The sequence below is a fragment of the Heptranchias perlo genome, chromosome 15 (assembly GCF_035084215.1).
Source record: "Heptranchias perlo isolate sHepPer1 chromosome 15, sHepPer1.hap1, whole genome shotgun sequence".
Lineage (NCBI taxonomy): Eukaryota > Metazoa > Chordata > Chondrichthyes > Hexanchiformes > Hexanchidae > Heptranchias > Heptranchias perlo.
In genome coordinates, this window is record NC_090339.1 from 53,603,261 (window position 1) to 53,617,975 (window position 14,715).

At 43.1% G+C, this 14,715-nt stretch overlaps 1 protein-coding gene across 1 annotated transcript in view; it reads right to left on the bottom strand.

Moving 5' to 3' along the window:
* Positions 1–14,715, bottom strand: part of steep1 (STING1 ER exit protein 1) — a 47,860-nt gene that overhangs the window by 23,801 nt on the left and 9,344 nt on the right. Inside the window, exons 2-4 of the mRNA XM_067997233.1 lie at positions 11,961–12,078; positions 8,225–8,266; positions 3,489–3,627 (exon numbers count right to left, since the gene is read on the bottom strand). Of these exons, the coding sequence (XP_067853334.1) occupies positions 3,489–3,627; positions 8,225–8,266; positions 11,961–12,078 (299 nt within the window). The remainder of the gene's footprint in view (positions 1–3,488; positions 3,628–8,224; positions 8,267–11,960; positions 12,079–14,715) is intronic.

Genomic DNA, 14,715 nt, shown 5'->3' on the forward strand with positions numbered 1-14,715 from the left:
AGCAGATGTAATTCGAGAATTTAGTTCGCCAAAGTTGTTCAATGCTTCTAAAGTTGAAAAACTTTAAACAGTCAAAAATTCCAAAAATGCTTTTACATCATCCATCTGACACAAAGATCCTGAAAGCTCAAACCATAAATCTTTTTTTTAAAAAAATCAATCAAGTAAATAGCAGCTGGTTATGTAAATGACTACTTAGCATTAACCAGGCTCCCCATATAACCCTCTGCAACTGAACAGGCTTTTGATTTCTGTTTGTTTGTAATCGACAGTTCAGGGGAACATTCTTGTACATCCCTAAAATGTGTTTGGGGTTGATTTTAGTGGAAGCAATAAGTCGACAATACTCTCAATTAGATCCAAGAGGAGATTCACTATGGGAATCGGCAGGATATTTTCTAAAATACAGCAAAGGGAGTAGTAGATATGTAAAAGGCTCATGTTATGAATAATTCAGGAATCTGAATACATTAATTATTCAAATAAAGTACATGAAATGTTGCCACTTTTATCTAGTGATAGGAGATTTAAAAAAAACAATTAATTTGTGCTTAATAGACATTTGTCCCATGTATCTGCCTGTAACAGCTGGAAAGTTCCACTGGGCACAATAAAATGCCCTTCACTAGCAAAAAAGGCAGTCATTATTTTCCTTGAATTTACTTTATAAAACTGAATATACGGATTTTAATGCTACTACCCCCTTCTCAAAAAACCCGCCCTTGACCCCCTCTGTATTTGCAAACTACCATCCCATAGCCAACTTCCCTTTCCTCTCCAAAGTTCTTAAATGTGTTGTCACCTCCGAAATCCAGGCTAATTTTTCCCTAACAGCTCCCTGTTTGAATATCTCCAATACAATTTCTGTCCCTGACACCAATGAAACGGCCCTAAACAAAATCACAAATGACATCCTCGGTTACTGTGGTGCTTTAACACTTTGATGTCTCTGCAGCCTTTGGCACGGAGGCCTGCACAATGCTCCTCTATCGCATTTCCTGCATTGTCCAGCTCAGTGGGATTTCCCTCACTTGGTTCCACTCTTACCTATTCAATCGTAGCAGGGCATCTCCTAAATGGCTTCTCTTCCTGTCCCCAAGGATCAATCCGTGCTTACCTTCTCTTCCTCAGCTCCGTGCTGCCCCTTGATCCCATGTCTGCAGACATGGGGTCAGCTTCCACATGTACGCTGACAACAACGAGCTCTACCTCTCCACCACCTCTCTTACACCCTCCACTTCCTCTGTGTTGGGGCCATGTCTCCAGCCATCTAGGTCCCATGCTCGGGAATTCCCTCCCTAAACCTCTCTGGTTCTCCAGCCCCGCCACAAACTCCGTATCCGTACCACCAATTCTATCCCCCTCTCTAGCTACTGTCTCAGGCTGAACCAATCGGTTTGCAATCTTGGCGTCCTTATTGACCCTGAGCTGAGCTTTCAACCCCATATACTTTTCATCACAAAGACCACCTATTATGAGGGGCACAGATAGGATGGATACTAAGGAGCTTTTTCCCTTCACTGAGGGTTCTATAACAAGGGGGCATAGATTCAAGGTAAAAGGCGGGAGGTTTAGAGGGGATTTGAGAAAGAACTTTTTCACCCAGAGGGTGGTTGGAGTCTGGAACTCACTGCCTGAAAGGGTTGTGGAGGCAGGAACCCTCACAACATTCAAGAAGCATTTGGATGAGCACTTGAAATGCCATAGCATACAAGGCTACGGACCAAATGCTGGAATATGGGATTAGATTAGTCAGGGCTTGATGGCCGGCGCGGACCCGATGGGCCGAAGGGCCTCTATCCGTGCTGTATAACTCTGACTCTATGACTCTATTTCCACCTCCCTAACATTGCTCGCCTCTGCCCCTGCCTCAGCCCATCTGCCGATGAAACCATCATCCATGCTATAGTCACCTCCAGACTCAACCATACCAATGCTCTCCTGGCTGGTCTCCCATCCTTCACAATCTAAACTTCAGCTCATCCAAAACTCTTCTGCCCGTATCCTAACCTGCACCAGTTCCCACTCATATTTTACCCCTGTCCTTGCCTACCCAGTCGCCCAAAGCCTTCATCTTCATGTTTAAATCCCTTCTTGGCCTTGCCCCTCTGTAACCTACTCTAGCCTGACAACCCTCCAATCTTCTAACTCTAAGTTAGTATGCATCCACCCCTCCCTTCGTTCCACCCCCTGGGGGCCATGCCTTCAACCATCTAGGTCCACGATTTGGAATTCTCCCTCCCTGAACCTCTCTGGCTCTCCACCTTCCCTTAAGATCCTTCTTAAAACCCTGCTCTTTGACCAAGCTTTTGGTTACCCCTCCTAATATCTCCTGCTTTGCTTCATTGGCTTGTTTGTCTGATTACACCCCTGACGTGCCTTAGGACGTTTTTCTATATTAAAAAGGTACTATATAAATGCAAGTTGCTGTTAAACACCTGACCTTGTATTGAACATGATTCATAAACTCTTCCAATTTCTCAATGGGTAAATGTATTACATGATGTGGTAGCCAAGCCATACACACCACCATGTTCCTAAGTTTGATACCTGGTCTGTGCTGAGTTAGCTTTGCGCAGCTACATCAGCAGTGATGGTGGTGCTACACTTGCTTTCAAAAGGTCTTAGGCCAAGAGGAAAGACAAAAACAAATCAACCAGGGATTGCTGTCCAGCCAGTCCTGCTGGAAAAGGCACAGAGACACTCTGGGCAACAACAGAATCAGGTTTGGTTGCAATGACCTCCACAAAGTTGAATAGGTAGCTCATACTCCCTGCCCAAGTGCACATATAGAAAAATGCAAGGCATATTTATTGTGAGCTGTATTATGGATAATAGATTAAGAAAGGAAAAAGATGGAAGTGCAAGAATTGCTCTGAACAGCAAAAATCTGATTTTGGATTGTAAAATATGAAAGTAAATTTTTAATCACTGCTTTGTCTCATCAAAATAAGTTGGAAAATTCCTGCAGAAATCCATAAATGGCTGTCATTACTACATAGGTTATCAAAGCATGGGAGTACAGTAGTGCGAGAGAGGGGAGAAATGTAAGTTTAATTAGTCCTCCTCCATTCAAATAAATTCCCAATCTCAGTTGCATTGCTTGGAGAAGTACTGAATAGAAGTCAGGAGTTGTACCAGAAAAGGCACTGCCTTTTTATAGATTATATGCACATATTTTCCTGGGTCACCCACTTTTGTGTATTTTATATTGCACTAAATAACCAACTATTCTGGGATATTTCTTTTCTTTATTCTTCTGTTGTCCATACCCCAGTCTCCCCATTGAAAATATGTTAACTGTTTATCCAATAGTCTTGTTCACACAATTATCAAATTCTTTTCCGTCCTTAATGAGTTGTGTATTATCTTAAGTAAATATCTATTTTTTGTTAGCTGACCCTTTAACTGCTTGATAGTCAATAAATCTTTTAGAAAATGACTATACATAAATATTTAAAAATCCAAACTTATTTTCAGAGGATTACCTTCTTTGGCGGCTCCTGTTTCTGGCTGTATATACTTGTGGTGCCAAACCCTTGGCCGAATTTCACCAAAGCACCATTTACAATAAAAGTAACCGGTGTGTTCTTCTGCTGGTGCTGATAAAAGAGGAAGAGTCCACATCTGCAAAGGTACACAGTCACCAAACTGCACCAGACAGCTTTTTACAATCAAGAGAAAAACAAATATCTAGAAGTTTTGGTAAGTACATGGGGCATTTCAGAAATATTAAACCAAACCCCAACATTAATAGTACTCATTTTAAATAGTCAGGTAACAAGTCATTATTGAAAACTCAAATGTTCTAAAGAATGCTAAACATCAATAATCAACTCCTCATATTTTGTTCCCAATATTCTACTGCTTCCCTCTGGAATTTTCCACTGAACATGAATGTGAGGAACATGACTTAGTTTCAATTACATGAAACAAGTGGAGCACATACAGCAAGAGCAGCAAAGTAATATAAATGTGACAATAAAATTTGAAGTATAGTATGGGTCAGCATTTTCAAACACTGAAATGTTTTAATAAGGGTTTAATTACATGCCTTTTTTTAAAAAAAAGTGATGTTAGTTGTGGGATAAATGTACACCGGAAGAACCCCCCTGTTTTCCTTCTAACAGTGCCATGGAATCATTTACATCCACCTGAGCAGGAAGACAATGTCTCAGTTTAACGTCTCATCCAAAAAATGGCACCTTTGACAATGCAATACTCCCTCAGTACTGCACCGAAATGTCAGGCTAGATGCAGTGCTCATGGTTCTGGAGCTGGGCTTGAACCCATGACCTTCTGACAGAGGTGAGACTGCTACCACTGAGCTGACACATAAATCACTATTTGTGCTTTACTTCCCCCAAGATCTGCTCGCTCTCCCTTCCAATTCACATCAATAACTTCTTCCAATCGCTATCCAGCCCTATTTTACATTTTCCTACATAATAGGTGTGTCCACACAAGAATAGTCACTAAGTAATTCATTGCATGTGAAACATGTTGAGAAGTTTGAGACACATAAGATAGTACATACACGCAAGTCTTTTTCCTAATCCACTCTTCTGCTGATGATTCCATTCTAGATTCATCAACTTCCTTCAAATTGCATGCCCTTAGTGCTCACAACGTCCAGTCCCCTCACAGTTTGAGCTCAGTTTCCTCCAACAATTCTTAACCCTATAAAGCTCTAACTAATGCCAATGTAGGAGCCCGATCACCTAAGGACTGTAACAATTTTTTTTTTCTTCGTTTACGGGATGTGGGCGTCGCTGGCAAGACCGGCATTTATTGCCCATCCCTAATTGCCCTCGAGAAGGTGGTGGTGAGCCACCTTCTTGAACCGCTGCAGTCCGTGTGGTGACGGTTCTCCCACAATGCCGTTAGGAAGGGAGTTCCAGGATTTTGACCCAGCGACAATGAAGGAACGGCGATATATTTCCAAGTCGGGATGGTGTGTGACTTGGAGGGGAACGTGCAGGTGGTGTTGTTCCCATGCGCCTGCTGCCCTTGTCCTTCTAGGTGGTAGAGGTCGCGGGTTTGGGAGGTGCTGTCGAAGAAGCCTTGGCGAGTTGCTGCAGTGCATCCAGTGGATGGTGCACACTGCAGCCACAGTGCGCCAGTGGTGAAGGGAGTGAATGTTTAGGGTGGTGGATGGGGTGCCAATCAAGCGGGCTGCTTTATCTTGGATGGTGTCGAGCTTCTTGAGTGTTGTTGGAGCTGCACTCATCCAGGCAAGTGGAGAGTATTCCATCACACTCCTGACTTGTGCCTTGTAGATGGTGGAAAGGCTTTGGGGAGTCAGGAGGTGAGTCACTCGCCGCAGAATACCCAGCCTCTGACCTGCTCTCGTAGCCACAGTATTTATATGGCTGGTCCAGTTAAGTTTCTGGTCAATGGTGACCCCCAGGATGTTGATGGTGGGGGATTCGGCGATGGTAATGCCGTTGAATGTCAAGGGGAGGTGGTTAGGCTCTCTTGTTGGAGATGGTCATTGCCTGGCACTTATCTGGCGCGAATGTTACTTGCCACTTATGAGTCCAAGCCTGGATGTTGTCCAGGTCTTGCTGCATGCAGGCTCGGACTGCTTCATTATCTGAGGGGTTGCGAATGGAACTGAACACTGTGCAGTCATCAGCGAACATCCCCATTTCTGACCTTATGATGGAGGGAAGGTCATTGATGAAGCAGCCGAAGATGGTTGGGCCAAGGATACTGCCCTGAGGAACTCCTGCAGCAATGCCCTGGGGCTGAGATGACTGGCCTCCAACAACCACTACCATCTTCCTTTGTGCCAGGTATGACTCCAGCCACTGGAGAGTTTTCCCCCTGATTCCCATTGACTTCAATTTTACTAGGGCTCCTTGGTGCCACACTCGGTCAAATGCTGCCTTGATGTCAAGGGCAGTCACTCTCACCTCACCTCTGGAATTCAGCTCTTTTGTCCATGTTTGGACCAAGGCTGTAATGAGGTCTGGAGCCGAGTGGTCCTGGCGGAACCCAAACTGAGCATTGGTGAGCATGTTATTGGTGAGTACGTGCCGCTTGATAGCACTGTCGACGACACCTTCCATCACTTTGCTGATGATTGAGAGTAGACTGATGGGGCGGTAATTGGCCGGATTGGATTTGTCCTGCTTTTTGTGGACAGGACATACCTGGGCAATTTTCCACATTGTCGGGTGGATGCCAGTGTTGTAGCTGTACTGGAACAGCTTGGCTAGAGGCGCAGCTAGTTCTGGAGCACAAGTCTTCAGCACTACAGCTGGGATGTTGTCGGGGCCCATAGCCTTTGCTGTATCCAGTGCACTCAGCCGTTTCTTGATATCACGTGGAGTGAATCGAATTGGCCGAAGACTGGCTTCCGTGATGGTGGGGATATCGGGAGGAGGCTGAGATGGATTATCCACTCGGCACTTCTGGCTGAAGATGGTTGCAAACGCTTCAGCCTTGTCTTTTGCACTCACGTGCTGGACTCCGCCATCATTGAGAATGGGGATGTTTGCAGAGCCTCCTCCTCCCGTTAGTTGTTTAATTGTCCACCACCATTCACGACTGGATGTGGCAGGACTGCAGAGCTTTGATCTGATCCGTTGGTTGTGGAATCGCTTAGCTCTGTCTATAGCATGTTGCTTCCGCTGTTTAGCATGCATGTAGTCCTGAGTTGTAGCTTCACCAGGTTGGCACCTCATTTTTAGGTACGCCTGGTGCTGCTCCTGGCATGCTCTTCTACACTCCTCATTGAACCAGGGTTGATCCCCTGGCTTGTTGGTAATGGTAGAGTGAGGAATATGCCGGGCCATGAGGTTACAGATTGTGCTGGAATACAATTCTGCTGCTGCTGATGGCCCACAGCGCCTCATGGATGCCCAGTTTTGAGCTGCTAGATCTGTTCTGAATCTATCCCATTTAGCACGGTGGTAGTGCCACACAACACGTTGGATGGTGTCCTCAGTGCGAAGACGGGATTTCATCTCCACGAGGACTGTGCGGTGGTCACTCCTACCAATACTGTCATGGACAGATGCATTTGCGACAGGTAGATTGGTGAGGACGAGGTCAAGTAAGTTTTTCCCTCGTGTTGGTTCGCTCACCACCTGCCGCAGGCCCAGTCTAGCAGCTATGTCCTTCAGGACTCGGCCAGCTCGGTCAGTAGTGGTGCTACCGAGCCACTCTTGGTGATGGACATTGAAGTCCCCCACCCAGAGTACATTTTGTGCCCTTGCTACCCTCAGTGCTTCCTCCAAGTGGTGTTCAACATGGAGGAGGACTGATTCATCAGCTGAGGGAGGACGGTAGGTGGTTATCAGCAGGAGGTTTCCTTGCCCATGTTTGACCTGATGCCATGAGATTTCATGGGGTCCAGAGTCAATGTTGAGGACTCCCAGGGCCACTCCCTCCTGACTGTATATCACTGTACCGCCACCTCTGGTGGGTCTGTCCTGCCGGTGGGACAGGACATACCCAGGGGTGGTGATGGAAGAGTCTGGGACATTGGCTGAAAGATATGATTCTGTGAGTATGGCTATGTCAGGCTGTTGCTTGACTAGTCTGTGGGACAGCTCTCCCAATTTTGGCACAAGTCCCCAGATGTTAGTAAGGAGGACCTTGCAGGGTCGACTGGGCTTGGTGTTTTGCCGTTGTCGTGTCCGGTGCCTAGTGGTCCTATGCCGGGTGGTCCGTTCGGTTTTATTCTTATTATGACTTTTCCTAGCGAGATTTTACAACTGAGTGGCTTGCTAGGCCATTTCAGAGGGCAATTAAGAATCAACCACATTGCTGTGGGTCTGGAGTCACATATAGGCCAGACCGGGTAAGGGCGGCAGGCTTCCTTCCCTAAAGGACATTAGTGAACCAGATGGGTTTTTACGACAATCCGGTAGTTTCATGGCCATCATTACTGATACTAGTATTTTAATTCCAGATTTTTATTTAATTAATTTAATTTTAAAAAAATTAATTAATTGAATTTAAATTCGCCAGCTGCCGTGGCGGGATTTGAACTCTGGATTACTAGCCCAGTAACATAACCACTATGCTACCGTACCCGTTAAGGAGAAGGCCCACCACGAGGACCCCGCCCTTTAACCCCGCTACACATCTGAGTATACTTGGTTTTGACTCACTGGGTGCAACACCATAGGAGATCAATTAGTACAATAAAATTCCAAGTAGGTCAAGATATATTTTCATATTATGAAAAAAAAGAGATGAGAGTACTTACTTTCCACATTTTTTCCTGAATTGCTTCTCTATCCCTTGTGGCCTACAAATGGCAAAAAATAAAATGGTTAATGTTTCAAGCAATTACTATTATTAAGAATTCACGCTTGAATTTTATTTTAAATTGACCCTGACCTGTTTGATGAAACTAATGGATGAGATAGAAATTACTTCTGCAACTAAATTACCCACGAGTCTATAAGTTGTTGAAAACCATACATGCCTAGTTCAATTAAACACAGCTCAGGACGACTTACCGCAGAATCTCATTTTATAGTGCAGACAACTATCTTTTGTGCTACATTGTTATCTCATAGAAGTGGGACATGGAATTCATTTAAATTGCAAAATAGATACATTTTTCAATACCTGGAACCTTGATTTAAGTTCCTGATTCTCTACCTCTGTGAAATGGTGTTAGTTCTTTCAATATGTGCTGTGAGTCAAGTGCATGTTGATTGTAAAGAGCTGCTTGGGCTGACAGGGAAAGGTAGATAATGGAAGAAAAGAAAGAGGAAAGAAAAGAAAGAGGAAAGAAAATAATTTACATTTATACAGTGCATTCATGATCTTAGGACATCACAAAGCGCTTCACTGTCGTGATGTCGGAAACGCAGCAGCTGATTTAGGCACAGCAAGGTCCCACAAACAGCAATGAGATAAATAACCAGTTAATCGCTTTTGGCGCTTCTTTTCTTGGAATAATGCAGTGGGATCTTTCACGCTCATTTAAGAGTGCAGGTGGGACTTTGGTTTAACATCTTATCTGAAAAACACCACCTCAGACAGTACAGAACTCTCTCAGTACTCAGCCTAGATTATGTGCTCAAGTCTCTTTAACCCACAACCTGGGAGGCAAGAATGTTATCACTGAACCAGGGCTGACACTTTAAACATGCTGTTCATTAAAATGGTGATGTCAGTGAGCCTGAGAAATATAGTAGCAGATTGAAAGAGCCAACACAATACATAACAACGTGATTTTTTTTTTGCTGGGCTAGCAGGACACATGAATATAGTGAATGCATTTTCATCCTGAAATTACCCTATTTTACAGAATTCACAATTACAGTCTAAATGGAAGTGCTACCCTGTGACCTACCAGCAGCTCAAAAGAAAAATACACAGTGCCATTCAGTAGCCAGCTGCATCTATCACAACTTATATCTTGGAATTTATGCAGAGCTTACAGGGGTATCAGCATCTACACATTGGCTGCCAATGCCAATGCCCTGATGTCATGGCATAACTTCATAGTACTCTGCTCCATGAAAGAAACAAAGATCACCATTCCAGGTCCATAAACACTTAAAATGTATTTTAAAACCTTGCCACATCTCCAGAACTAACTGACATGCTGGAGTACAATTCGAGAGACATGGCTTACAAAATCTCACCTAAGTGCCCAAGTGTGAACCTCTACTGTGAGTGTCGGTAGACCATTTCACTATGTGGAAGATCATGGTCAAGCCCAATCCTGTCCTCAACTCCACACACACATACTTTACAGCAGAGCTCAGTGGAGGTCATGAGCAGAAACCCTAGCTGATCTTTTCCCCTCACTAACTAGGGGCATTGTATCCAGTAGTAGTACTCTGCCAACATTCTGGCTGACATCAGCTTAATTCAGCACACACTAGAGATCACTCTTAGCATCTTCCTATTACGTATGGTTCATTTCACCTGTTCACTTACCAAATGAGTCATCAGGGATTAGTCATGAAACTACAACAACGTGCAGGTGATATAAATCAAATACTATATTAGAAGTTGTTGAATATATTTCAATTTTGATGGTCACAAATTGCTTGCGAATTATACAGTTGCAATCATTCATATTTCCCTATACAATATTCTCTACACCCATAGGTGCTACATTACAACAACATCAAAAAAGGTGCACTAGTACTAGTGCTGTTGAGCTATTTGAAATAAATAACTATTACATTATGAAAGCTGAATGATGCAGTCGCCACTCAAAACAGCACAGCATTCAAACAGAGATATCTGATACAGCATGCATCATTTATGACTCCTCTTAAGAGGGCTTCTTACAACAACTTTTAACACAACACATTGGAAAGGAAACCATAAACAATACAGAAAACATGTTAAAAACATACTCCATAAAAAAAACACACTCTAACACACCACATGCTGCAATAGAACACTGCTTATGTCATTCATCAGGTTGCACTGAGTAGGGTAGCGTAGCGGTTATGTTACCGGACTAATAACCCAGAGAATGCAAGTTCAAATCCCACCACAGCAGTTTGAGAATTTGAATTCAGTTTTTTAAAAAATCTGGAAATAAAAACCTTGTAGCAGTAAAAGTGGCCATGAAGTTGTCGGATTGTCGTAAAAACCCAACTGATTCACCAATGCCCTTTATGGAAGGAATCCTGCTGTCCTTACCCGGTCTGCCTTATATATGTGACTCCAATCCCACCACCAACAGCTGACTCTTAACTATCCTCTGAAATGGCCCAGCAAGCCATTCAGTTGTATCGAACTGCTACCAGCGGTTCAAGAAGGCAGCCCACCACCACCTTCTCAGGGCAACAAGGGATGAGAAATAAATGCTGGCCTTGCCAGTGTCATCAACATCCTTAGAATGAATTAAAACAAAATTCACAATAAAAGCCATACATGATCAAAAAGACAAATCAATTCTGTCATGCTGCTGTATCAAGAAGATACTTTCCTATGGTTACATAAGAAATAGGAGCAGGGGCCCATCAAGCCTGCTCCTCTGCAAATTACGTACAATCCACCTAAAGTGGACCTGACCATAGCCAACTTCTGCTGAGGGAAATTTCTGCAGAAAAGCTCCCTAATCTCCAAAGATAAATAAGAAAAACTCCAGGAAATTCATTCACTTTCCCATTTCCACTATTCAATTCTGGCATGCCATCTTACAGACAGGACTCTGCATCCCCTATCCAGCAGCAAAAGAACCACTGTTGTTTCACAAAGTATTTGATCGTCTCAGTCTGTTCTTGCCTCTATAACATCCAATCCCGTTCCAAACTAAACCTTTGCCTTATGAAAACAGACAATGCTGGAAATACACATTACTAAAAAGAGAAAAGGCAGGTTCTAATTTTTGGGTGTGTAACTATCATCAGAACGTGTGAAAGCTACACACCTGACCAGTCATGACCGTTCCTTTCTCCATGCAGATGCTGACTGACCTGCTGTGTATTTCTGTTTTTATTTTGGATTTTCGTCACTTGCATTTTCTCCTTTTTATTTACCACATCTGCTTTTAAAATGGGTTAGTCATCTTAGCTTTGACTGCTTTTCCTGGAAGCCTGTTCCATATATCCATAAGCCTATGGGCAAAAAGGTTCTTTCTAACCTACAGCTCACAGTCCAAGTCAAGTAGCCTGCCTACATTATTTAAGACTCTTTACATCTCCTCCCTCAGTCTTCTTTTCTTCAGTGAAGCTTTGCAGGGCTCTCCTCATAACCATAGAGTTTAAGTCCCAGAATCGTGCATATCATTCTTCACTAAGCCCTCTTTAATACATCGATGTCTTTCTGAAGGCAAGGTGTTCATTAATGAAAGTACCACTTAGCATCTGACCAGTAAAATCTTTGACCAAAGAATATTTGATACCATGACAGGTCACAAGTGTAGAATCCATAGACATTTGGTTTAAAACTATCTAAGGCACACTCCAAACTCAAACAAGGCTTCTGGAACACATCGAACACTGCCACTGCCACCTTACCGTCGAAGATAAATGCTCTCATCTTCCTCAATATTACAGAATTTATGAGCATGCTTGGATGCATCAATGACGCGGGCTCGGTCTTGTGGTCTCATGGGCAGTTTCTCCAAATGACAATCTGAAGGAACAAAAGAAAAATTGATTTAAAAAGCATGCACTTTACTTCCTTGATCGTTTAGTGAGCGGTGTAAGATTGAACAGTAAAGATCAGAAATTCCCAAGTTTAATCCTAATCTATGCAGTTAATGGATTTCAGCCAGGGCAGAAGTTGGGGTCCAATGTGCCTTAGTGCTCCTGGGTTAGGGAACTAGTGAAGGGTGGGGGGAAATCAGATAGGATTCCTGCTCCATCCACAGTCACCATCAGCATTTACCGTCTGGGCTCATATGAAGCATGGCCTCAATTGTAAGATATCTGAAGACTGCAGGCACTTAAGGGAATGTATCTTAGCACGAGTCTTCAGAAAAAAAAGAGGGGAGAAAAGGTGATTGTTCTTTCCTGCAACTCTCTCAACCTGTGTTTCTTGGAAGAGGGGAAGAGACAAGAGATAAACCATTATTTTATTTTTTCTTTCAATCTCTCCATGTCTCCTTATCCCAAGGTGGAATGAACCAATTGAAAGATCCTCCATGTAGTAACCCAAATATGAACCAATTTAAAAATGGGAGTGGGCTAGGAGAAAACATAAATAGGCTGATTTCCCTGCAGTATCTTAAAACCAGAGCAAACTATTTCACAGGTGTACTCTACCATAACCAGTCACACTTCAGTCAGTGACACAGGAAAGAAAAGCTGCCTCTGAAAACTAAAGCAACTCTTCATATCTCTGTCATTCCAACCCTTTCTGTGTGTTGGGGGCCATTAAAAATAACTATCATTTAATACAAGCTCACTCGACTGGTGAAAAATAATAATCATGAAATATTAGATAAAAACATCACAAACACATTGATTAGCAAAAAATACATCTCTTGGGTTGGTCAGAGATATTAACTGGCGTGTAAGAACGTTTAAAATTTACTCGCAAACAAAATGAGCTTCTTAGCATCACAACAAACCAAAGTAAAGCAAGGTTGTTTTAGGTCAGGAGGTAATAATGACAGCTATGGTAAAATTTTGCACACTTTGCAGTCTTTTCATATTGCCAGTCTATCTAAATAACCAAATAGTGCACGGGGGAGCACAGTGGTGCAGCTTATCTGCAATTCTCCACACAACAATCTCAAATGAGTCACTGTGTGAAGCAGCAAAGCATTTCCCACCTGGAGGGAGGGAGGAAACAAAACAAGAGCTTAAGCGAGGGTCAATCTGGGGTGACCAGCTATAGTGTGGCATGTATGAAAGCGTGGGAATGGTCTCCAATCTGATTTATAAGCTTAGGAATATGCAAAGCACAGGGAGAAATCAGAAAGGGAAAAGATAGGAAGATAAATTCAAGCAGCAAAAAATGTCTGGGTCAAAATTTACTTAACCTTCCTTACACATTCCTGCCAGCTATATTAAAAGAGCAGTGGGATTGATCACATGACTTACTGGTCGTTAAATGCATTTAAAAAAATAACAAAAACAAGTATTGCAGAAGTAACTAAAAAAAATTCCCAACCACTCACCTCATTAAGAATATGGGTTCCTATTTATAGCAAAAATGCTATCAAGTATTGGAATCGGTGGTCTGGTTTTTCTGTTATACTAATGTCACTTTAGCCTAAATCAGTAGTACACATAATGCCCAGGAGTCAATGGCAGATCACCTCCCCTTCACTCATGGCGCTGAGCACACCTACTGTCCTGCATACTGCTAGGATTGCATTCATACTCTCCCTTGCTGTAGGATATTACCAGTGCTGGAATTCAGGCTGGTCTCCTTTCCTTCTATTGCTGTAGAATGACAGAAGGCAGAGCAATGCTAGTAGGAAAGTGCTCTCCCATTATCCATTGAGCAAATGGAAAAGCTCTATTAAAAGTTCTGGTCATTCCAACCACTATCTCCCCTGAACAGGGTGTTACATTTGAAATCAGAATGTGATCTCCAGCACAGATCCAGATCCCATCATTCCACAGTGCAGCATGTCAAGAGCAGTCCTTCAGCAAAACACTGCTTGGGATTATATATAGCCTTCAATGAAAACATTGTGCATCGATGAATGATATCACTTCGAGCTTGGCGCCTGTATCTACAGTTTGGAATTGTGATATGCATTCTACACTTAAGCTTGTGATTATACCATAGCTACCAAATTTCAGGTGGGTAGTTCCAAATCAATTCACATCTAGCAGTACCTTGTTTACACTGGCTAGCAGCTAATCTGACTCAAGGCTTGGAGAAAATTCTAGCCCACGTGCTTACCCACATGTTCAGAGTTACTTTCCCACCCAATTGATTTTAAATGGAGGACCTGTGCTCTTGAAACATTTAATCTCTGTTTAAGTTTATAGAGAATTCTGGGGTTCAAAGATCTCCCGGAGCACTTTTTAAGATGGGATTGACACTGCATCAGACGGTGTCAAGACAAAGCACGGAGAAACGGCCTTCTCCAGGGGGATCGCACATTGTTGCACTGTGAAATCATGCCGGGACTTGACTCCGGGTGTCAGTTTCACATCACTGCAAAACTGGTGGTAGAACTACACATTTATTGCAACCTTTTGAGAGGTGTGGGCTACAAATCTCTACTACACTCTGAGTAGAACAAACACTATCTACAAACATCTGCACCCCCTCCACAACACTCCAAATCAATTAGGAAAAAGGTTT